The following is a 23831-nucleotide window of genomic DNA, read 5'->3' as shown; positions in this document are numbered from 1 at the left end:
GCACAGGATCCTTACACTCTGTTTCACAATGGCTGTAGCAATGCATGACCGAACCATTGACCAGGTAGAATTTTTCTTCGGATCCGCAACCTCTTGTGAGCGGACCTTACTACGGTCTTCTGCAAAGTATGACCATGTCGTTCATGGTCTAGGATACGGCTAAACGCTAACGAGGCGTCCCAAGACCCATCCAGCGTTGTCGGCGTTTCCAGAAGTGCCAAGTCCTAACAATCTTCTGTGTCAATCGACCATGAGCCCTGGTATAGGCTTTAACATAGATATATCATCATTCTTATCCCGCCTTATATTCCCATTCATCGCTTGTTTCTTCGATAGAACAAGAACACTTCCCATTCAGTGGACAATCTGCTCTAGCCAACATCCTATTCTTCCAATTCTTTTCTATCTTTTACTTCAAGCTATGAAAAAGTCTTTACTCTTGGCTCTTTGGAGCGCAGGTGCTTTAGCCAGTCCCTGCAAACCAGCGAGAGACGTCACCCACAAAGATTATGATGTACCCACAGCCCCCTCAACATATTTCGTCCCTACAACGTCGGCCCAGGATACCACAGTGGAGACTCATATTGCAAGTGGTTCTGATGGTGATGAGACCATCTCAGTGCCCATACGCTCCACTGAGACCTTCGCAGGGGGATCAGAAGGTCACACTGTCGAGCTACCTCAGGGCTCTGCAACCTTCGGTTCCGCCTCACCATTAGAAACCACAGTTGCAGATGGGGACATTTCAGAGGCCAGCCAGGATTCCGAAATCCCTTTCGTGTCTGAAACTTGGACACCTAATGTCCCTGAGCTTACTGGCGGCAGCGGTACAACCGCCGTTCCTACAAACCGTCCTAGTCAGCCGGGTCAGCCTGGTGATGATGTTACTGGTAGTGAGACTACAAACGTTGCTGGTGATTTTTCCACGACACTACCAGTAACCAATACAGCTACTGATATCGCTGGCCAGCCATCTGAAGATGCAACCAACACTGAACTATCTTCAAATCGTTCTGGCTTGACGGATAGTGTTGGTGCTACCGAAACCGACAACATTCCTGGTCAGTCGGGTGATGATTCAACCAAACTATCAGCGACTGGAACTGAAACAGATGCTATCGACCAGCCTTCCGGTGATGTTGATAACACTGTGGCGGCTTCGTCAAATGCATCTAGCTTAGCTGATGGTGTTGCTGCCACTGAGACTGTTACCCATGATTCAGTTGAGACAGCTAGCCCTGGAGCCAATACTGAAACCTCTGTCAATGGGGTTGTTCCTACAGAGGGAGCCCCTGCAACTGCCCCAACTGATGACGCCTCCAGTCATGTTACTGGCTCTGCTGGTATCACCGGCGGACAACCTGATGCTACTGGAGACGCAACAGATGGTACAGCCGATGTGCCAGCTACCACACGGAACCCCGATTTCACCGAGACTGGATTATCAGGAGCACCTGATGAGACTATCTCTCCCTCTGGCACCGACACTGAGACCTCAACATCAGGTGCTGGCAATACTTCACAGAATATCGTTGCGACAACAGGCATAGCACCAGAACAATCTTCCGAGATTACTCCGGGCAACACCAATGTCAATGAAAAGACCACTGGGTCTGTGACTGAGGATTTGCCAAGGCCTACTGATACTGGAGTCCCAACTGAGGCAAATGACGTATCTACAAGTGCTATGACTGGCCCTGAGACAACAGTTGACCCTGCGGAGCAGACTCCAACCACCACAGAGGAGACCCAGGATAATGGTTCCAATGAGACCACTGAATTGGGATCTGATAAAACCTCTGCAGTTAAGGCTACTACCACAGAAGGTGACCAACCTGACGAGACGGATGTTGCCACCCAGCCCGCTAGTGATAACTCTGACACCACAACTTTTGAAGTCTCATCATCAGACAGTGAGGTACCCTCTACCGCCATCGGTGTTACTACAACTGATGCTGCTGCGACAACCGATGGGGAAAATGACAATCCTTCGACAACCGCTCTCAACGGGAACAGCTCATCCAAAACGTTGAACCCAGCGCCAGTCACAACAACTACCGCCGGAGACGCACCATTCCCGACAGTTACAGATGCTCCCGAGGGATTCTCTTCGTCAACTGTCAGCGGTCATCCTGAGTGGACATCCAACACTTGGATCACAACCACATCAGGCGACTCTTCTGAGCCAACTATTATTCCAGTTCTAGTTGGCTGCAAGAAGTGTGGCGGATCGGGCTCCGGCATCGTCCTTTGGAATTTTCCTAAGACGCCTGACACTTGGTTCAAGCTCCCAGGCCTCCCCAAGTTCACGTTCCCCTGCATTCCCCCAGGTTGTTCCACTCCTCCCACTACGTCTGAGAGTAACAGCAATGATGATGATGGCGATGATGAAGAGGATAACGAACCTTCTTCCACCACATGCACTGATAAGGCTACCGTGACAGACTGCTTTGTGGCCTGCACCACATATACAGGTCCTGCTGGGGCCTCGATCACACCTGAATGCTCAACAACCTGCACCGCTACGCATACTGGATGCAGCGTCACTGGGACAACTACCACCTCATCCGCCGCTGCATGTGGTCCTTCGGGAGACAGCTCTTGTGTGATATGCAGCAACGATGACCTCGAAGATACCGGTTCAAACTCCCTGGATCGACGTGACAATTATCTTGAGAAACGAGCAGGGCGAGACATACGGTCCGTGGGAGGGTGCGCCGCTTTTGCCTTTAGTCCTGCGTTCCCGGCGTACCCCGGCGGAGAGACTGTCCTGTACAAGGATGCGACCATCATCTCCCAAAATTCTCCACTAAATGATATCAAGAGATGGTGGCTCACGACACAGGGCAGTCAGTGTGTGCCAATTCTGAGGGGTAACCTGGATGCCGCTACTTTCATCAAGGATAGGACAGATCCCACAGGACATGGTGTAGCATCACTCGACCATGTTTACGAGAAGAGTATGCTGTTGGACTTTTTTAACGAGATCATCGATCCGAATGGCCCCCCTGTCAAGGGCATGTCTACTGGCGGCCCTCGCCATAAGATCAACTGCCAAGATATGGAGAGTTATGGTGGCGCTACGAAGAATAGCAAGAAGAGACTCCTTCAGAAGGTCTATGACACTTACCCATCTGGAACCCTTACCGTTCGCAAGGGTAAACTTACAATCAAGGACGCACATTACTTGGAGGATTTCATCGGTATGAATCACTGGACCAACGGAATTGCAAAGGTACGATAACTCACAAATTATTGGTCGCACATGTTCTCACAATCATTGTTCCATAGGCATTCGTTGCCGATACAGGCGACGTCAAGAAGAAAGGTGACGAATGGTCTGACGCCCGAAATGACGTTACAGCTTCAACATCCAAGAAAGACGCAGAAAGACGCATCAAAGGAAAGTTCGCATTGCTTGAGAAGATGGCGATAGGTGTCGAGATGTTTAGCGCACCTGAAGCGATTGACTCCATTATAAGACAGAACCAGCGAATCTATGCTAGATTGTAAGTTTATGGTCACTTTTAGATATAACAGCTACTAATATGGGCTCGTAGTACGGATATGGATAACGAGGCCAAGGGCTGCATGAACGACCCTGCGGTGAAGAATGGCCTTTGGTCTTTTGCTGACAAGTATAAGACCTTTATGCAGACCAGATTCAACGGGCAGGATCCCTGGTCTATCAACAACGAGGTCGATGGTGCCAAGACAAAGGTCATCGACAAGTTGAAGATGGACTTGGTGGCAGCTGTTAACGTTCGGGTCAACAATGCTGCCGACTGGAAAAGCAAGATTGCTGAATGGAACCTGAAGCTCGCCAGCTTGGATGATCCTACCCGTCTATGGGCCATTCCAGAACCAGCCTGGGTTTGGACGTGGATAAAGAAGCGAGATGGCGAGGACTCTGGGCTTTCATGCGATCGTCCTATTCCATCGGATACTACCACATCTGAAGAGTCTACTACCTTTGCTACTTCTACCAAGACCAGCTCTGAGGAGTCTTCTTCCGAAGAGTCAACCTCTTTCACGGAGGAAACTTCTTCAACGGATGAGATGATCACTTCTACTACTGAAGATTCTGTTCAACTGACGGACTTTCCTACTCTCACCAACGCCCCACCGCTATCAATTTCGACACCTGATGGCAGCTCTTGCGCCTCAACAACCACTTATACTCAGTGTAACTTGGGTACTGGCAATCACGGTGGTGCCTGCGTCGCCAACTCGCAATGTGCGTCATGGGTCAACACCGAAACGACCAGCACGACACCCACACCCACACCAACCATGGAGTCTCCTGACCCGTCTCAGAACATCAAGCACTGCTACGACGAAGGGCCGAAAGTCAGCCACGACTCCATCACTGTGAATGCCGAGTCTTTCTGTAACAAGGTGGTCTCCAAGAACAAGGATAACGGGTACTACTGGTCCAACGATAAGCTCGAGGAAAAGCTGTTACCTGGAGGAGGCGGTCGAGGTTACCATTACAAAGTCCTGTTTGAGGTTAAGGAGGGATGCTTGTGGAAGGCCGACTTTGATGAGTGTATGAGGTACATGAAGGTCCCTATCGATTCTTGTGATTGCTCAGCCAAGGGGAATAAGCAGGGTGGATGGGTTGAGAATAATTGTATTACGGCCAAGATTGACCCGAACAAGGGTGATTAGTTAGATAGATGAAGGAGTTGTGTTGGAGTTTCAGATTGAGTCAGTTATTGTAATTTTGGATGATGAAAGACGGATAGATCCAACAGTGTTATTTAGGGGAAATTTTATAATTTAGAGGATCTTTAGTTTAGACTTTATGATTCTTAGATCATAGCGAGCATGACTGAATAGTTGCTAAAGATGCATCGCACGTGTCACGTTTCGTAGATCCCTAGACATCTTGTGTTCATTCGCCGCAAGGAATTGCTTTAGCTGGCTGTGACAGAACGGAGAGCCTAAAATAGAACAGAGATTGCGGCGCGCCGCTCAAGACATAAACAGTCGTTGACTTGAATCAGGAAGGGTTATGATGTGTGACCAGAGAAGGTGTATTAAACGAGGATCCAAGTGTGATTCAAGAAGTCCATCGTATCTACGAATAACGTTCTATATATCCATCTGGGGACTTTATGTGATTAAGGGTAAGTTGGCCTCAGGGTATTGGAACCATTAGCCTCTGGGAGCATAAGAGATGAAATTAGTGAGCTACTTTATGCTCCTTAGATAATAGCTCTTAGACTATTTAGTTTTATAACCTAAGACTTGGGAGGTCATTTTTTCGACTACCCACTAGGTTGGCTTGAAGCCTCCTTGAGGCAAAGCAACAATATCCTCCTCATCCGTGTGCTTCACATGTCCCATTGAGAGAGATAAGTTCTCCTGATCAAAAATGCTATACACGTTACGCAAGAAAGGGTCGCCAAAGATGGCTACAGTGTTGCCACGAGAAGAAGCAAAGACTCCACAGGTATTGTCTGGAAACTTTGATACCAAGCCATGGAAGGGGACCTCAATCTTTCCATGATCGCCAAACTCGACAGAGACATAACCATCAGATCGCTCAGGGTCAGCATACTTGCAGTCAACGGTAAAATATCTCTGACCAAAAGGAGGCTCCTCGGTGATACCGAAAGCGCGGTAAAGAGGAACCATGGTCTTGTCGGTGAGGTACCAGCCTGCAACACCCGTGTCCATCAGAACAGGAACGCCGACTCCCTTTTCGCCATACGTCTCTGTTGTTCGATTATTGTCGTTGCTGAGAAACACCTCGACAGAAGTAACGTTGACCGAGTTGGTTTGACCGCTAGTGAGCTGGATATCGAATGGGTTAACCATGGGCACCGTGATGAGATCGCCATCAATCTTCGCTTTGTCGTAAGCTCCACCAAGGAGCATCAAGGCGCTGGCAGCCTCCTTGTCATCCGGCCCAAGATAGATGCTGGAAGCCATGTAGTCAATTGTAGAGGCGTTCTTGAGCTCAGGTAGTGCGTATGAGGATGATCTCCAGGTGCATTCAGGACCAGCAAAGTCATTCCCACATTCCAACGACAAGCCTGTTTTTCCATCAGCTTCTATGTGAGGTATTTTTCTTGTCGGAGGGTCTTACCGAGAATTGTATAAACGTCACCAATAAGTTTGTCTGGAAAGCTGTAGTCGGATGTGTAGCCAAAGTACATGTTCTTGGTTGAAACACCACCAAAAACAACAGTGTCGCTCAAATAATCACCACGGCCGACATAGCCCAAAGCGTCTGCGAAATATGGACCCTTGTATTGGGATGTGCTGCGAAATTTGTTAGCGGCTAGAACTGAAAGCCGATGCTTCTAGAATAACATACGAAGACGTTTCATTGTTGAAAGTGCCATACTCGCGGCATGGATCTCCATCTCTTTGGCAAACCTTATTGCGAGGGTCCAAAAAAGAATATCGTGGACTGCCCGTGTCGATCTTGAGATACTGTGTCTGTAGTGGCGTGCCAACCTGTAGCTTGGCAAAATATGCGGTCAAGCCTTCATCTCGAGTTAGTGGGATAGCGATGACCCCAGCAGGCGTCTTGGTCGCGGCTGAAGCTGAGCCAAAAGTGACGGCTGCCACAAGAGCAGTGCGGAGAGTGAAACCAGTCATTATGGATAGTTGAAGATAACTATGCAATGTGACGAGGAGTGAATCTCGTGCAAGGAAACATACTTGATATATAGACAATTCTCTGCCCCAATACGACGCTATTGAAATCATGAGACCAAGCTCAATACGAGCTTCCTTATTAAGTTCATACCTGATCTGCAGGTCCTGCTTATATTCTATTGGTGCAGGACCCATCTTAATAAAATTACATCGTATGCAAAACCTTGGCACATTAGTCTAGTATGTATCAGAAAGGCTGACAGAAATAAATGTTAGCCAATCCCCATTTAGATGTGATACACTGATCACTTAATTTCGACCACCGCACCCCATTTTTAGAACCCAGAGAGTGTACCGTTACAGATATCGTCTTCTTACCCTAAATGGTCTTGAATATTTATGCATCGTCGACATTGGTCTTGACAATCTCTGAAGAATCAGGTTCGAATGAATTTAACTAAAAATCATCGAGACATTCAGCCCAGATCTGTCTAGCCCGTTGAATAGCGGGAAGTCAGACTAATAATATTTCCATAAGTGATCTATCAGAATATAATTGCAATGACAAATAGATACAAAACATTCCCGGCATTATCTTACCATTATTTTAGTCTTTTGTACCACAAAGAGGACATACATCCAGCTATATTCTAAGTAACGTTCAAACTGGCCAGCGAATGATACAAATATCTTTGGACTCAAGTGGCTGTGCAAAGCGATGTGGGAACGTAGTTCTTGAGCCAAGAAAAAGAGACGATAGTATTTGTATGATGAAACTAATAAGGTTAAACCTCGTCAGAGTCAATAAATATGATAAGGGCTACAGTGACTCATATTGTCAAGAAACTTTGAAATTTCAATCACGCCGAGCCACTTGAATTTACACGTCATCTATTGTTTGTACGAAATGGCGGTCCCTTCCGCTTCATACACAAATCTCCTCAACACAACACCACCAAACGCTCACATACACGCGACACCAACATGCCACGAAGACGTCAAAAACATTGTCCGCCCACAATCTCGTCATGGTATGGAGACCCGTTAATTTGGGTTCCTCCGTATGCCCAAGATCACAATCTCCTGTACAAAGATGGGGGGCTACAGCTCGAAGCTCACGGGATTCTACATCATCTTCGAGGAATGCTCGAATCAGACCACAGGACGAGTTTGTATCACTACTGGGGCAGAACATCACTACGTATGGCTGGCATACCGCGCCTGGACGGGAAACAGGCTCTCGATTTCTTTAACAAGACTGTGCCGATCTATATGCTTAGAGGCGACAAGCAGAAACGGGGACTCTATTGGCTACTTACGGTTACTCTTCACAACTATCTATACAAGAAATGGTTTCGACCCTATCGCACAGACATTGAACGAGGGCAATTCATTGCAAAGGTCATTGACGTTGAGGACCAGCCCGAGTCAAGCGACGAAGCCACCGCTGTTGACGTAGCTATGACCATGCGCTCAGCTATACACTCGCGACTACTCAATCTCCCCCCGAAACAGTTTTACACCATACGTTCCTTATTCAAGGCCCTTATCGTTGTTATACCCGCTGAAAGCTATTATATCTGCAGCTCTATTTGCACAGTTTCCACCATGACGGTATTGGTACTTCTCACTGGCGAAAACGATGGTCTAAGCGGCCCCATTTCCTTTGACTCGATTGACGATAAAGTTGAGAGAGTTTTTATCAATGGAATGCACGGCGTTAGAACAAAACTTGAAGTGGCTGTGGAGTTCATAATGTTCTTAGAGCAACGTGAAGACACTGCGTTTGGTCCGCAGCCAGACCCTGTGGCCTCGACAGCCGGTGATACCACCGTAGAGAGAATGTTTGGGTCTGAGCCCATGTACACATTCGAAAGGCGTCAGGCTGTGGACTTTGGTTGGAGGTATGGACCCATTGTCGGACCCAGCTCGAAATGGGTTTCTATGACAAGGTATCCCAAATGGACTGGCTTCGGGGCTCGCGCAAATATGGTGTCTCTAAACCACGAAGCGAGCGCCTGGATATCTCACAGCAGCCGTTGTACTTGTTATACATCTCAGCAGACTGAAGAGGTAGAGGAAAACCTCAATACCACCAGTTAGATGTCCGATGAGCAAAATTTTAAAGATAGCAATATCGTGTTAAAAGCTACGGCATTAATTATAAGCTTTTTCCCTTTCTTACTAGAACTTTCCTCTTTTAACTTTATAGGATTTTTAATATAATAAATTCTAATTTAATAAACTTTTTAATATTATTATTTTTATTAAATACTTTATAAATTATTAATAATTTATTTTTTTTATTAAAAATTATTTTAAAGATTAAAAAGTAATTTTATTTAAAATATTTTATTTCTTAATATATTAATATTATTATTATATTTTATTTTATAAAAAGCCTTTAAAGTTTTTTTTTTTTATATAGTAAAGATTTAAATTTTAATTTATTAATTTAATAATTAATTATATAATTAAAAGTATTATAATTAAAAATAATAAAAATAATAATTTAATTATTAATTATATTAATAATATTTTAATTTTAAATATTAATAAAAATATTATATTAAAAGTAATTATAATTATTAAATAATTTTATTAAATATTTTTTTTTAAAAATAAAATTAATTATAAAAATTAAGCTTTTATAAATAGTTTTTTAATTTAATATATAATTAAAATTAATAAAGACTTTAAAGTTTATTATTTTATATAATAATTATATAATTATATAGTTTTATTAATATTAATATTAATAAAAAAATATTTAATAATTAACTTTTAAAAAGAATAAAAGTTTTTATAATAATTATTATAATTTTAATTTTATAAATTATAATATATATTTTTAAATTAAATCTATATTAATATTTAAGTTTAAAAACTATATTTTTTTATAAATTAATTTTATATATATACTTTAAGACTTATACCTTAAAAATCACTTAATAAAAGTTAAAGATAGTAAGCAGGGCATATTAAGGATAGTAAGAATAATCAAATGAATTAGGTCTAGCTATTTGAAATGCAATATTGCCTTAGACATCGGAGAAGGAATACGCAAGGGCAGGGCTGTGAAATAATGGGTTGTTTATAGGTTGCTTGGGATAAGGATTGTTAGTTTTCGTTCTTGGCTTATCTAATAGGCAGTAAAAATAGGCTCTCAAGTCTTATGGTATAAAAATAAACAGTCCAAGAACTATAGCCTATACAGTTTAAAGTGACTTCCTAATTTCCTCTCTTATCTAGCGGTTAATCTTCATGATACCCTTAGACTTCATTCATTTCAACGTGGGTCATTTTCAGCCTTGTTCCCTCCTCACAAGGATGTTTTCAGCTACTCTTGAGTTATTAGGTTTATCATTGGTGTTCAATGTAGATCTTAGAGAGGCGAAGCTGCCGCCAAGAGCTAAAGCCTTGTTTTACGCCTATCAAGTGATGTCATTCGGCCTCTTCCCATTTGGGTTATATGTACCGCCGCTCTATAGAATTTAAGTAGAGAATAAGGTTATTTAAGTCCCACTAACCAGATCTTTATCAACTCGATCAGTATCTGGGTTTCAGTATATCACTCTATATTCCCAATCTATATTACCAGACAGCTAAACTATTATTGCTTACATAAACTTCACTAAACATCAAACGCATTTATCGTCAAAACACCCAAACTCTTGATCATGTCCTCGACAAATAGCTCACTTCTCGACCTCACCGACATTTCAACCAGAAAATGCGATACAGCCAGCACAATCGATCGACCACCATTTCTTCCGGATGATGTACCAACAGCTTGGATCCCCATGACCAACGACTCATACGGGGCTATGTCTGAGATTTGCTCTCCCAACCCTGTCAACCTCTACGCCGAATGCTATCTCTGGTGCGAACTGCCAGATGCCTTTATGGATGATTATGAAGCCTCGGGGTCTGATAAGTTCGGCTTTTACTTTTTTGACCGGCTTAGGGAGACTGGTGCGAACTTGACGGGAACGTGGATACACTCAGCAAGAGAAGCTAGTGCGGCTTCAGTAATAGTTCGTCCATTGGGTATCAAGGCTCTTGGGACATTGGCTTTGGGGATGTTTATTGCCTTGAGTGTATAGGTGTGGCTATTATGGTCATTTCGACGATAGAAGATGTATTTACGTATCACTACGTTGGTCTATTCTTCCCTTAATTCTGATAATCTTTTACAAGCCTTTTGTCCAAATACTCTTCCTATTCTAGACTCAAAGATCAATGATCTCAATCTGCCAAATCACACACTGTTCATCTCCTTGCTCACTTCCACCATATCTTGATGACCCGCCATCCATCCCATCTTTCCTACCACAAGAATCCAGCACCTCGTACATTGCCTTTTTACAGTGCTTCGGTTCTGTGCCTCTGGTTCTATCAGGGCACCCATCGCCTTTGACATTCTTAACCCAGTTGGCACTGTAGACAAGCTCGGTTTGTTTATTTCCAGGACTACCGAAATGCTTGACATACTCGTCCCGAGTATCATCTTGACTGATTGTTCCTTGGTCCAAAGAGTCACACCACTTGTCAATATCGGATTTGACATTGTCTCGGCTCAGGACTGGGCCATTAGTGTCGGTTGGAGAGCAGACGAGTGTATCAGATACGCCGTCGTCTTCATCTCTGGGTACCACGACAGCATCAGGTGTTCCGAACAGAGCCTCGAAGTACTTCCATCCAGCGTACATCGCGTAGGAGTCCGCTGCAGAGCAAATGTCAGTATTAATATTTTTAAAGGCTAGAACTTCACATACCATTCAATTGTGTACGAGCTCGCACAGACGCCAATCTATGCATCCCCATTCTCTGAACCAACGTCGGTCCGTACACACTTTCGGGGTCGTTGGCTTCGGGACGTAGGATTTGGTCCTTCACAACAACTGTTCTTGGGTCAGTAAAATGCTTGACAGTAGGGGATAATAATCAGAGTCTCTTACTCTTGTCCGTCTCAGAAAAAGCAGCCAGATGCGTGATCTCATGGAGCAGCATTCTAGTTTTGCCATTCATCTGATGCGGGTCCTTTTGATACGACTTGTGGCCTCGCAGCTCCACAAGCAAGTCTTTAAGCAGTGGCTGGCCTGGCTGGTAGAATGGATAGCACATGACGATGTATTGGTCTTCGATCTTCTGACTGTATGAGAAGGCGTATCCACCAACTCCACCTTTGCGGACCTCACTGGCACACGAGGTTTGCTGTTTCCTGTGTGTCTGTTCCACGTCTATACAGCTCATGTGGATCTTCCCGTAGACCTTGTCGGTGTAAAGCTTCAGGATATTCGCGTAGATCACTAATAGCAAAAGTTAGCCGATGGTGGAGGACATGATGGGAACGAGGTAACTCACTGTGGATAAAGTCGGCAGCACCCTCTCTCGTGTTCACATCAGAGCCAAAAACCCGATCTTCCAGAGTGCCCGGGTTTTTGTTAAAGTCAGTAGCGGCAGCCAGTTTGACGAATTCGACAACGTCCCACCAGCTCTGGGCGATTTGCGCCTTTTGAACAACTGTGCAACCGATGAATCCCGTGAAGGGGGTATCCTTATGGCTACCATCAGCCTTGTTTTTACCGTTGTCAACGCCTTTGTTGGGACCTCCGGTGTTGCCACTGCCAGGGTTCTTGATGGGGAAGTCGTTGCCTTTGTCGCCTTCGGATCTGTGATTGTGTCAGCTATGGGAAATAGATCATCGAGATGGGCATGGCCTACTCTTGGAAATCAATGCTCCATACCATAGTACCTCCGAAGCAGTAACCATCAGCCCAAGCCTTTTTATCAGCAAAGGTTTCCTCATCTGAGAGAAGTTAGTTGTGTAACAAGAGGACAAATTGACCGGGAAACATACCATCGTATCCAATCCACTGATCGTCCCAGGTAATCTGCTTCATCATCGTCTCCTTGTTATAAACAGATTCAACAGTGCCCTCCTTGATCAGTCTCTTGATCTCACCGAGTGACATGACGCCGTCCGAGTCAGTGCACTCTCCTTTCTTACTAGGGCCGGCAAATGAGCATCCGAGATCATTGCAGCTCTTGTCTGCAACAGTGTAACCACGTCCATACAAAGCAAGACCAAAGTTGATCTTCTTGGGGTCCAGACCGCCGAACCAGAGAGGGATAGTATTGTTGCCAATCTCACGAATGTCGGCTTGACCACGGATGATCTTGCCGAGAGTCTTGACATCCTCATCCCAGTAGCCGTGTAGATCTGTTGCGTAAGTCAGCATACAACAAAGACAAAATATGAGTGAAACTTACCGTAGGCCATGAATCCAAAGAAATCCACATAAGGCTCCATAGCCTTTGCGTCAAACCAACGAAGGTACCAGTAGTCAGGAGCCAAAGTCAAGCTGATGCCGTACTTACTACCGTAAGCAGCTCGCATTTCCTTGAGGAGCATAGAGAAATTGCGCGTATCAGCAAGCTTTCGACCACCACGCTTAGGCTCACCAGGATACTCCCAATCAAGATCAACACCCTGGAAGCCATACTCATCCATATAAGAGCGAACAGACTCGATGAAAGCAGCTCGGTTGGCCTTGGTAGAGACCATGTCACTCCAAGTGGTGTGAGTAGGAGCTTCCTCGTTACTCATGTCAAAGCCACCGATGGCGATCCAAGTTTGCAGCTTGCCGTCCTTGGAGAGGTCGGTAAACTCACGCATTTGGTCAATATCGTCATCGTGGGCCGGGGTGACCTTGAACGAAGCAGGATCGATAAAGGCAAAAGAGTAAAAAAGATGAGTATAGCCTTTGGTGTTGAGCTGCTTGGGGGTCTTGGTGTCGCATTTACGAGCACGAACGTTCCAAGATTGATAGTATCCGATTGTTCGTCCGTTTGTGCTACCACCTCCCTTTGCGCATGAAGGAGATGACACAATGTTGCAGCCTCCGTAACCAGCTTGGCATGGCAACGTCTTGTGTAGGGGATCAGCGTTGTCACAAAACACTTCGGTAGTCTAAGACATCAAGTTAGGTAGCTGTCAAGAATGGATGCATTAACGGGAAAACTTACACCGCACCAACCAGTGGCAGAACAGCAGAGGTTCATGCCACAAGGCATCTCACCCTCTTCACTATACTCTCCACACATGGCCTTGGCATCACAGTTAGATGTGCATCCGTCACCACAGTAGTCAGGTCCATAACCACAAATTCCCTTCGGACCACAGCAGCTATCGACAGTTAGCTATAGCATCACAGATCAATAGAGTGTTAACTTACCTGTCGTCAGGACAAGCTCTGTCCTTGCAGTAGAGGGGACCGTCACCGCGCTTCTCAAGAGAACGGCGTGAGAGACCAGACTTGTTAGGAGTGACTCCAGCAGAAGATTCAGTAGCATTAGCAGCATCCTTGTAGTACTGGTCAAGGCTGACAGCAGAGTCACTAGAGAGCTCAAGATCTTCAGTGGGGTTCGGCGGAGCCTTGGCAGGGTTCTGGTGACCCGGACTCTGGGTAATCTTCTTGGTCCAAGAAGGTGCCTTGGCTATGGATTGTGTTAGAATAGTGGTCTTGCGAGACCTGAAGTTGAGCTGGGGAAGAATATCTTACTGATGACATTGGCTCGACGGTGGATGTGAGCACGACTGCCACGAGGTTGAAAGGTGCTGTCGGCGTTAGTCAATGTTGCAAAGCATAAGAAACAAAGAGCAACCGCCCAAAAGGCGATACTAGCGAGTCGTGACACCATAGTCACTGATAATAAAAGCGAACCGTACTTGCCGTAGATTCTGATAATATCAGAGAGAAACTAGACATGAGTATCTATATACAGACTTGATGAAAATCCATCAAAGTAGAAACCAGTTCGTCCTATGATCTTACTATCCTTGTAAATTATTTTTACATAAATCACCGACTCGCTAACATGCTACGTTGCAGTACTGAATCCTTCTTCGGAGAACGCATTTCAAAACGGTAAGGCTGGAGAAAACTCAGCCTTGATAATAGAGAATTTCAATTCCCATAGCTACTATACCGCCACCGAGAGTAAAAAGGTTGGATACGAGTTAATCTTAAATCCAACCATAACCCACTTTAGTCCTATATCGACGAATTGTTGAGTAGTAAGACGGGTCTGGACCTCGGGCGGTGCCTGGAAAGAACCGATGGGATCTGAATGCCTGTCGTTCTAGTCTAGATTGAGTTCTTCAAGCGAGGACACCCCGATATTGCCGATATTCCTGCGTTAAAACGCTCATCCACATATTACTGCAACATGAGCCCATGATCGGGGGCTAAGTCTCGAAGGATAGAGTGACCTTCTAGACAGGGTGTATTTCGCCGAATTCAATTATTGGTGTTAAGCTCAGGCGGTCATCAACTCGGCTTGTTCGCACAGTCCGATCGCACAGCCCCTAATACTACGCCAGTGGAGATATCTCCGAGAGACAGGGATTATGCGTGGACTAGTTTTCGAACCTGTCCTATTAGAGCATAAGCCGACATGCCGAACAAAAAATTCAATGAACAAGGATGGCAGAAAACGTCTTCTAGTTCTAGACTAGCAAACTAGTTACTGCGGGTAAGCTACTATAATCTTGATGCATAAAGGTAAATAATAGTTATACATAGTGAGACAAAAATAAGATATAAGATATCGTATAGTGTAATTTAATTTAGTAGATTGGAATCCCCTCTACTGAGAATCCTGTTGGCTTCTCATCATCATTCTTTCACCATGAAGGCCTCTGGACTTTTCTGGCTTTTTCCCGCCCTTGCAGCAGCCCAGTCTCCAACTGTCACTTTGTCACCATGGCAGACGGGAGAAGTCACTCCGGATGGAACTTGTGGAGGAAACACTGGCTTCGTCTGCAGCCCTACCTGGGGTGCTTGCTGCTCTAAAGATGGCCAATGCGGTCGATCTAGCAAGTTCTGTGGCGAAGGATGGTAAGTTGTACCTCTCTCTACTATGCTACCATGTGACTTGATATTCACTGTCTACTAGCCAATCTATTGCTGGAAACTGCAATGCTGCTGCTCCCGCTCCTGAAAAGCCTCCAGGACCTGGAAGCGTATCTCCAGACGGTTCTTGTGGTGGTACCAACAAGTTTATCTGTGGTGGAAGTGCCTTTGGAGATTGCTGCTCTCTGCAAGGCTGGTGTGGCAACTCTACCGCCCACTGCGGTAATGACTGCCTCACTGGCTTTGGTACCTGTGGTCCTCCTTCAAACATCACTGCCAACGGCCAGTGCGGTGCAAACGGCAAGATCTGCCCTGGGTCTGGCTTCGGCGATTGCTGCTCTAGCACTGGATGGTGTGGTGACAAGGAAGACTTCTGCGGTGCTGGTTGCCAGAACGGCTTTGGAAAGTGTACTCTGACCAATGCTGAAAATGTCTCAACCGACGGCTTTTGTGGAAAGAATGGCAAGATCTGCAAGGGTAGTTCGTGGGGAGACTGTTGTTCTGCTGATGGCTATTGTGGCAAGGGTGATGGTTTCTGCACTGCTGGTTGCCAGTCCAAGTTCGGAGATTGTGACGCTGAGACCAACATTTCTACCGATGGCTTTTGTGGAAAGAATGGTAAAACCTGCAAGGGAAGCACTTATGGAGACTGCTGTTCTGCTCAGGGCTACTGCGGTAAGACGGACCACTGCGAAGCTGGCTGTCAGTCTCAGTTCGGCACCTGCAACGCTGACTCCAGCAAGATCTCTACCGATGGTCGTTGTGGAGGCTTCAATGGCAAGACTTGCAAGGGCAGTACATTCGGTGACTGCTGTTCCATCGGTGATTGGTGCGGCAAGACTTCTCACTGCGATGCTGGATGCCAGTCCAAGTTTGGTACTTGCAATGCTGAAGCAAGTAACATTTCCACCGATGGCTTCTGTGGTAAGAATGGCCAGACTTGCAAGGGAAGCACTTACGGTGATTGCTGCTCTGCTCAAGGCTACTGTGGTAAGACCAACCATTGTGAAGCAGGTTGCCAAACCGCATTCGGTACTTGCAAAGCTGGTACTGACAACATCTCTACCGACGGAAGCTGTGGTAAGAACGGAAAGACATGCAAGGGTAGCGTGTATGGCGACTGCTGTTCTCAGCATGGATATTGTGGAAAGGGAGATGACTTTTGTCGTACCGGATGTCAGCTTGCCTATGGTCTCTGCCCCGGTATCTCTGCCGACTCGGAGTGTGGTTCCAGGAATGGTAGAACCTGTGCTGGCTCTGGTCTTGGAAACTGCTGTTCTTCCAATGGATACTGTGGAAGCACTGGATCGCACTGCGGACAGGGCTGCCAGAAGGGCGCCTCCAGTGGCTGTCTGACCAAGGACATTCCAACTACAGATGGCTCTTGTGGTAGCAAGGCTGGTCTCACGTGTGCCGGTGGTCCTTTCAATGGCCAATGCTGTAGTGCTCAAGGCTGGTGCGGCACTACATCCCATTGCGGATCTGGATGGTAAGTCTTCTCATTGATTGTTGCCATTAAGCACTCATACTGATCCAATTTCTAGTCAGCGCGGATTCGGACGATGTAACTAAGCACGTGAACTTGTTATTCATGTAAACGTGCCTACCTAGGTTCATTCTGGGATAACTGTACATATTATTTCATGCTTCTAAATACAACTCCTTACTTAGTACATCATATCACCTGATACACGTTGACAGATACCGCATGAAGTCGTTGAATTATGCCCTAACAATAGTGTTATTCTCCAACATCACGCCAATGTACGCAAGTCTAGCGTTGAAGCTGATTTACCCTTAACTACTATAAGGATGATTTATTAGAATCCTTCCCACTATTGACTTACCTCGCTCATTCTTTACCCTGACAAGAGACAACTATTGCTGGAAATGTTTTGATATTGTGCTGTTGTCATTGTAGAAAGAAGTCAATGGCGTGGAACGGAATAACAATGGCCCGTCAATGCTGTCATTCTGAAGGTTGCATTTTAGAACCAGTTTAGAAACCAACTTTACCTTACACATGTTACTAGTTAACAGATATGGTTAATACAGGACAGCCAAGTCGTGGCTGCGCGGTATGTAAAAAGAGAAAAATTAAAGTAAGTTTGATCGTGTCGATGAGTGATAACAGTCAGACTCACTACTTCCCAGTGCGATCTGTTGACACCAACATGCACGCAATGCAAGACTGCAGGATGGACTTGTCCAGGCCCATCCAATCCTGGGGCTTGTTTCCGCCATCAAACCACCGCAGATATAGCAAGAAGAAATGCTGGAAGTAATGACTTTACTGCTGCGACACCGAAGGGTACAAGTTCCAGGGAACCTGAGACATGGAAGCGACCTCTGTCTTATCCAGAAAGAGATAGGGCCACGACTTTCTTTGTGCGGCAGTACGTTTTTGACATCTCGACCGAGAACAAATCGTTTTCTCTCAGAGATAATCATGAATACCTCCCAATACTGATCCAAAACGAGGAGTCTCCATTTGGGCTACTGAGTACAATCGTAGCAGCGTCTGGATATGCGGCACTTTCCAACGCCGGCAATGTCGTAGAGTGGCGCTCTGAGTCATTTAGACTTTACCAGATTGCCATTGTCCAGATGCAACACGCTCTTCAAGATCCGGTTTCAAGAGTTTCAGATCAGACACTCGCAGCAGTCCTATTAATGGGAACATTTGAGGTAGACCACTTCTTACCCTGATTGAAAACTGTTAGCAGACACTAAGAATGCTAGTCTAGACAATTGCATTTCCAGACACAAACTCAATGGAGGCATTTAGCCAACATATTATCGCGGCGGCTAAATGCATTGAGATGCGTGGCCCAGAACAGTTTCGAACGGCCGCTGGTGTAAAGTTATTCATGCAGATGCGACGAAACATGGTACGTTGATATGGACGTCTCTGATCAAGTATACACATACTTATATCCTGCTAGATCACCACATGCCACCAACTTCAAGAACCTTTTCCCTTTGAAATATCAAAGTGGTCACGGTGGGCTGAACCTTACCAAGCAGAAGCCTTCATTCCTATCAACAAACTCTCGCAGATTAACGAATCTCTGGCTAGTGCTCGAGCAGAACTCAAATATCAGGGTATCACTGACCCTGAGGTCATCTCCAAACGTCTCCTGCCGTTGGATAGAATGATGGAACAATGGTCAGAGGACTTGCCACCTATATGGGAGTACAAATCTTATCGATATATGGGACCAAATGGAGTCCCTTCGAGTAGATATGATCTCCAGTATGACATCTACAATGATCCCTGGATTGCTTGCATATGGAACTCTTATCGCAACGCGCGACTACTCATCCACGAGTCCATCATCATAGCCACACTCAAGCATGGTAGCGAGGAACAGAAGGAATCTTTATCAACCTCTTTTAAAATACTGCGGAGCATGGCAGATGGGATTTGCTACAGCGCTACATATCATTTAGGACACCTGGATCATGATGATATGGCCACCCACTACCGACAAGCCATGCATGCGCAGAATAAACCCGCACCTGGAGGTTTTCTACTCCTCTGGCCCATGTTCTTTGCAGCTATTCAGAGGACATCTTCTACAGACCAAAGACTATGGGTGGCTGGGATAATCCGTCAAATAGGCAGACAGATGGGTTTGCAAGTAGCCCTGTCCATGGCTGATTTGTTGGAAAAGGATATGAATGAGTTTGCCTTCTCGAATGAAGACACTTTTTTACTCGGAGAATGGCACCCAAATTAGAGATTTGACTGAATAAAATAATTTGGTCTCGTAAAGGATGACAATCCAAGATCTAACGTTACCTACCAGCAACAGTGGGCAATTGAGTTCTTGCAAGGAAAACAAATTCCGATAAAACAAGACTGGCAATGTCAGTGAGGCCAACTCAAAGAAAACTTGAATCCCCACACGCATAGACTAAATTAAGCTTATCATTCAACCTTCGGCTGGAATCCTCTAAGTTGCCATTAGTTTTGCTGATTGGCTGCACCGCATGGCTAACTAAAGATAGTTAGAATACCCAGCGACCAGGGTCTAGGTTGATGCATTAACCTTGCTGGGTTCCTTCGGTGTCATTGGGTTCCAATTGGCCAGAGATCTGATCTACGTGGATTTATCGTTAGCTCAGTATTCATGGGTTTAGTAGATCCTACCAGTCTATAGGCCTGGCTCTTTTCACAAGGGCCATCAGAATCCTATAGAGTCCCATCCTTCACAAATAAGTTGGTTCTGCTCGACATAAACCACACAGCAAGAAATTCTTAAGTCTTGAGCTACACAAAATGAGTTGTCTACTCATCGTAGTCTATGACGCATAAAATGACCTATTCATGTCGTCTCTGATGCTTCTAGAAGTTAATATTTCTAATAGCCTGAGGCCAGGTACTTCTTCTGCCCACCGGTATTTGTTTAGCTTCTCGTTTCCAGGATGGAACAAAGTTCATGGGGATTGGTCAACTCGCAAAGCTAACCTGTACCTACCCAGCCCCACGAATCCTTGATAATCTACTTGGCTCATTTCAATCTTTCTGCATAAACACAGGTATAGCTTTGCTGATCCTCGCAAGGTCTACATGACTGTCGATCTATCCTTGATGCTGGAACTTGACAGTCCCTTGTCCATCACTCAGCCATGTTTGCACTAATTCATAGTTACTATAGCCAATAATGCGTTGGGATACATCTGCCTTGTACAAGAAGTGAGTGACAGGTCTCAAAGGATCGGCTCCTTAGAGTGTCTTTGTTTCACTACTGCTGACACAAAATGATCCTTTGTGTTATTAGCGCGTAACGAACAAACGGTAAATCGCATCAACGTGTTGTTGGATATTGCATGCGAATGCGAAAGAGGCAGTGTTGTGTAGATCAACGCGTGCTATAAAAGACAAATCAACCTCACAGACTTTTCTTGCATCGAGCTTTCCATCACAATTCCTTCGTTTTCCACAACACCAATCAACTGCTTTGACGTCTTGAACAAATTTCTATAACATGAATGATACTAGAAATTTCATCATGTTTGGGCCAAAGGCCAATTGTACTTTGGAAGTATGTTGGCCTCATCCATGAAACGTGCAGGATAGCACTAGGGCTTGAGCTATACCCTGTTTATCAGAAAATTGCTAACCCAGTCTATTGTATTAAATTTTATTATATTAAAAGCTATAGTATTAATTATAAGCTTTTTTCTTTTTTCTTTAGAACTTTCTTTAGTTTTTTAACTTTATAGAATTCTTAATATAATAAATTCTAATTTAATAAACTTTTTAATAATATTATCTTTATTAAATACTTTATAAATTATTAATAATTTATTTTTCTTATTAAAGATTATTCTAAAGATTAAAAAATAATTTTATTTAAAGTATTTTACTTTTTAATATATTAATATTTTTTTTTTTTTAAATATTATAAAAAGCCTTTAAAAAAAAAATTGTTTTATATAATAAAGATTTAAATTTTAATTTATTAGCTTAATAATTAATTATATAATTAAAAGTATTATAATTAAAAATAATAAAAATAATAATTTAATTATTAATTATATTAATAATATTTTAATTTTAAATATTAATAAAAATATTATATTAAAAGTAAATATAACTATTAAATAATTTTATTAAATATTTTTCTTTAAAAATAAAATTAATTATAAAAATTAAGCTTTTATAAATAATTCTTTAATTTAATATATAGCTAAAGTTAATAAAGACTTTAAAGTTTATTATTTTATATAATAATTTTATTAATATTAATATTAATATTAATAAAAAAATATTTAATAATTAATCTTTAAAAAGAATAAAAGCTTTTATAATAATTATTATAATTTTAACTTTATAAGTTATAATATATATTTTTAAATAAGACCTTTATTAATATCTAAGTTTAAAAATAGTATTTCTTATTATATTAATTTTTAATATATACTTTAGGATTTATACCTTAAAAAGCACTAAATAATAATAATAGCTAACCCAGTCATTTAGCTTTGTCCAGTGGAGATGAGCGTATATGGCTACTGACCTTCCCTCGCAGCCAATATATCCTTTGCGAGCCTTTTTACAATCGCCACTTTTGTGCATGCATATCTTGGTCTTCGATGGAAAACACCTTGGTTTATGTGGTGCATGATCTTGAGCTGCACACATGAGGTAGTAGGCTATATGGCGCGTATTCTCTTGTGGGTGAACCCATGGAGCTTTGGCGCTTTCATTACCCAAATCAGTCAGTCTTTACCGTAGCAAGCTATCCAAAAAGATTGCTAACTTGTCACAGTTGCCATAACACAAGCACCTGTCTTTTACTGTGCTGCAATCTACGTTACTCTTGGCCAAAGGTAAGTTGCATCTGATCCGGACACTCGTCAGCTTCTAACCTTGTACTAGCATCGAACACTACGGTCCAAGTCTTGCTCGCTTTCCTACTAAATACTTTGCTTGGGTATTTGTACCTATGGACATCGTCTCTCTCATCTTACAAGGCACTGGTGGAGGCTTGTCTGCGTCTTTGTCAGGAGCTAGCCAGGTCGGAGTCGATGTCGCCATGGCAGGTCTCATTCTTCAAGTTATTATGCTTATAGTATTCTTTTATTAAGTGATTTTTAAGGTATAAGTCCTAAAGTATATATTTAAAATTAACTTATAAAAAGATATAGTTTTTAAATCTAGATATTAATATAAATTCTATTTAAAAATATATATTATAATTTATAAAATTAAAATTATAATAATTACTATAAAAACTTTTATTCTTTTTAAAAATTAATTATTAAATATTTTCTTATTAATATTAATATTAATAAAATTATATAATTATATAATTATTATATAAAATAATAAATTTTAAAGTTTTTATTAATTCTAATTATATATTAAATTAAAAAATTATTTATAAAAGCTTAATTTTTATAATTAATTTTATTTTAAAAAAAAGAAATTAATTAAAAAAGTTTAAAGCTTTTAATAATCTTTTAAATAATCTTTTTCTTAATATTTAAAATTAATATATTATTAATATAAATAATAATTAAATTATTATTTTTATTTTTCTTAATTATAAGGCCTTTAGCTATATAATTAATTATTAAATTAATAAATTAAAGTTTAAATTTTTATTATATAAAAAAAAAAAAGCCTTAAAGGCTTTTTATAAAATAAAGTAACGTACATGATAAGCGGGTGCAACAGACAAGCGAGTGCAACACAACATCACAACATCTCAGATAGAAATAGCAATAAAAACACAACAGACTATTAATTAAGTAAAATTAATCGCTATATTCTTCCATAGACATAGCGACAAGTATCTGACAGGTCCTTGCATTATGTCCTGTCTTGCCGCACGCTCCACAGCGCCTTTCCTTCATTCGCGGAGGCCCTCCTTGACCACCACTTCTCGATGGTCCAGCCACCGCCTGCGCATCAACATCCGTTTGATCAATTACTTGCCTTCCTTCCTCTACTGTCATCACCCCTCCTTTCTGTAGCCGGGTTCTTTTTGCCCTCCGCCGCCGGCTTAGTATCTTATTTGCCTGTTCAAGATCTTGGACCCTGGCCTCTAATAAGGCAACCTTATGCATAACTATCTTTGTTCCCTTGGAAGAAGACCTCAATGCTTCTAGAATTGACTCTGGAGAGCTACTTTTATGCCTTTTGATTCTCTTTTCAAGATATTCAAGCTGAGAGTCGGCTTCAAGGATAGTCTTTGGGGTCTTTGAGACCCAAGGGGTCGAGGGGCTAACTACCTCCTCCACAGGCGTTGGAGTCCGCAGCTGCACATCGAGCTTCGAGATTACACTTTTCTGGGTCGAGAGGAGCAAGTCCGGCTCCTCTAAAGGCTGCTTTAATATTTTTCTCTGTCATTGTGGCCTGGTAGGCGGTGTAAAAAGCCGGCAAGAACTCGGTTTTGGAAATGTGGGTTACGGAGCATCTGATCAAATGCTCGATTTCTCGCCCGTAAGCCTTCTTAAGCAGGCCAAAGCACCCGACATCAAGAGGCTGCAGCAGATGAGACGAATGAGGCGGTATACAAAGCGTGATGATTTTATTTGCCTTGCAATATCTCTCAAAGTCGACCGAGTGGTGACTTTGGTGTCCGTCGAGGATCAGGAGACGATAGCGATTCTTTGATTGCTTGGTAGTACACCGGTCGAAGTGCTTTAGCCACTCGAGGCCTATCTCGTTATCTGTCCAGCCATTAGGACTCGTCGCAATAGCCCAATCGCCCGGGAGGTTGCTTTCTCGGTACCAGTGGGCGAGGTGATATTGGCCCGCACCTATGATGAACGGCG

General features: G+C 43.2%; 7 protein-coding genes across 7 annotated transcripts; 5 read left to right on the top strand and 2 right to left on the bottom strand.

Annotated features, from left to right (window-relative positions):
• Positions 1–421: 421 nt before the first annotated feature.
• Positions 422–4671, top strand: FPOAC1_007598 (uncharacterized protein; the record flags this gene model as incomplete). Its single annotated transcript, XM_044852050.1, has 3 exons — positions 422–3235; positions 3292–3509; positions 3561–4671. The coding sequence occupies 3 exons, from the start codon at positions 422–424 to the stop codon at positions 4669–4671; spliced, it is 4143 nt and encodes a 1380-aa protein (XP_044704720.1).
• A 609-nt stretch (positions 4672–5280) lies between these two features.
• FPOAC1_007597 (uncharacterized protein) lies at positions 5281–6615 on the bottom strand (the record flags this gene model as incomplete). The annotated part of the gene is made up of 3 exons (XM_044852049.1): positions 5281–6044; positions 6098–6273; positions 6329–6615. 3 exons carry the CDS (start codon positions 6613–6615, stop codon positions 5281–5283), a joined length of 1227 nt encoding a protein of 408 aa, XP_044704719.1.
• Positions 6616–7758: 1143 nt separating this feature from the next.
• Positions 7759–8718, top strand: FPOAC1_007596 (uncharacterized protein; the record flags this gene model as incomplete). Its single annotated transcript, XM_044852048.1, has 1 exon — positions 7759–8718. The coding sequence occupies one exon, from the start codon at positions 7759–7761 to the stop codon at positions 8716–8718; it is 960 nt and encodes a 319-aa protein (XP_044704718.1).
• A 1577-nt stretch (positions 8719–10295) lies between these two features.
• On the top strand, positions 10296–10721 carry FPOAC1_007595 (uncharacterized protein; the record flags this gene model as incomplete). Its single annotated transcript, XM_044852047.1, has 1 exon — positions 10296–10721. One exon carries the CDS (start codon positions 10296–10298, stop codon positions 10719–10721), a length of 426 nt encoding a protein of 141 aa, XP_044704717.1.
• A 126-nt stretch (positions 10722–10847) lies between these two features.
• Positions 10848–14322, bottom strand: FPOAC1_007594 (uncharacterized protein; the record flags this gene model as incomplete). The annotated part of the gene is made up of 10 exons (XM_044852046.1): positions 10848–11341; positions 11394–11519; positions 11577–11927; positions 11983–12290; positions 12343–12427; positions 12479–12841; positions 12892–13591; positions 13648–13807; positions 13857–14118; positions 14184–14322. 10 exons carry the CDS (start codon positions 14320–14322, stop codon positions 10848–10850), a joined length of 2988 nt encoding a protein of 995 aa, XP_044704716.1.
• Positions 14323–15312: 990 nt separating this feature from the next.
• Positions 15313–19279, top strand: FPOAC1_007593 (uncharacterized protein; the record flags this gene model as incomplete). The annotated part of the gene is made up of 7 exons (XM_044852045.1): positions 15313–15521; positions 15580–17025; positions 17081–17100; positions 17577–17614; positions 17691–18224; positions 18284–18427; positions 18482–19279. The coding sequence occupies 7 exons, from the start codon at positions 15313–15315 to the stop codon at positions 19277–19279; spliced, it is 3189 nt and encodes a 1062-aa protein (XP_044704715.1).
• A 2426-nt stretch (positions 19280–21705) lies between these two features.
• FPOAC1_007592 (uncharacterized protein) lies at positions 21706–22135 on the top strand (the record flags this gene model as incomplete). The annotated part of the gene is made up of 3 exons (XM_044852044.1): positions 21706–21766; positions 21818–21878; positions 21928–22135. 3 exons carry the CDS (start codon positions 21706–21708, stop codon positions 22133–22135), a joined length of 330 nt encoding a protein of 109 aa, XP_044704714.1.
• Between the last annotated feature and the right edge of the window lie 1696 nt (positions 22136–23831).

Source organism: Fusarium poae, chromosome 3, assembly GCF_019609905.1.
Source record: "Fusarium poae strain DAOMC 252244 chromosome 3, whole genome shotgun sequence".
NCBI lineage: Eukaryota > Fungi > Ascomycota > Sordariomycetes > Hypocreales > Nectriaceae > Fusarium > Fusarium poae.
Note: the sequence above shows the minus strand (reverse complement) of the source record. Positions and strands in the feature narration are given on the sequence as shown.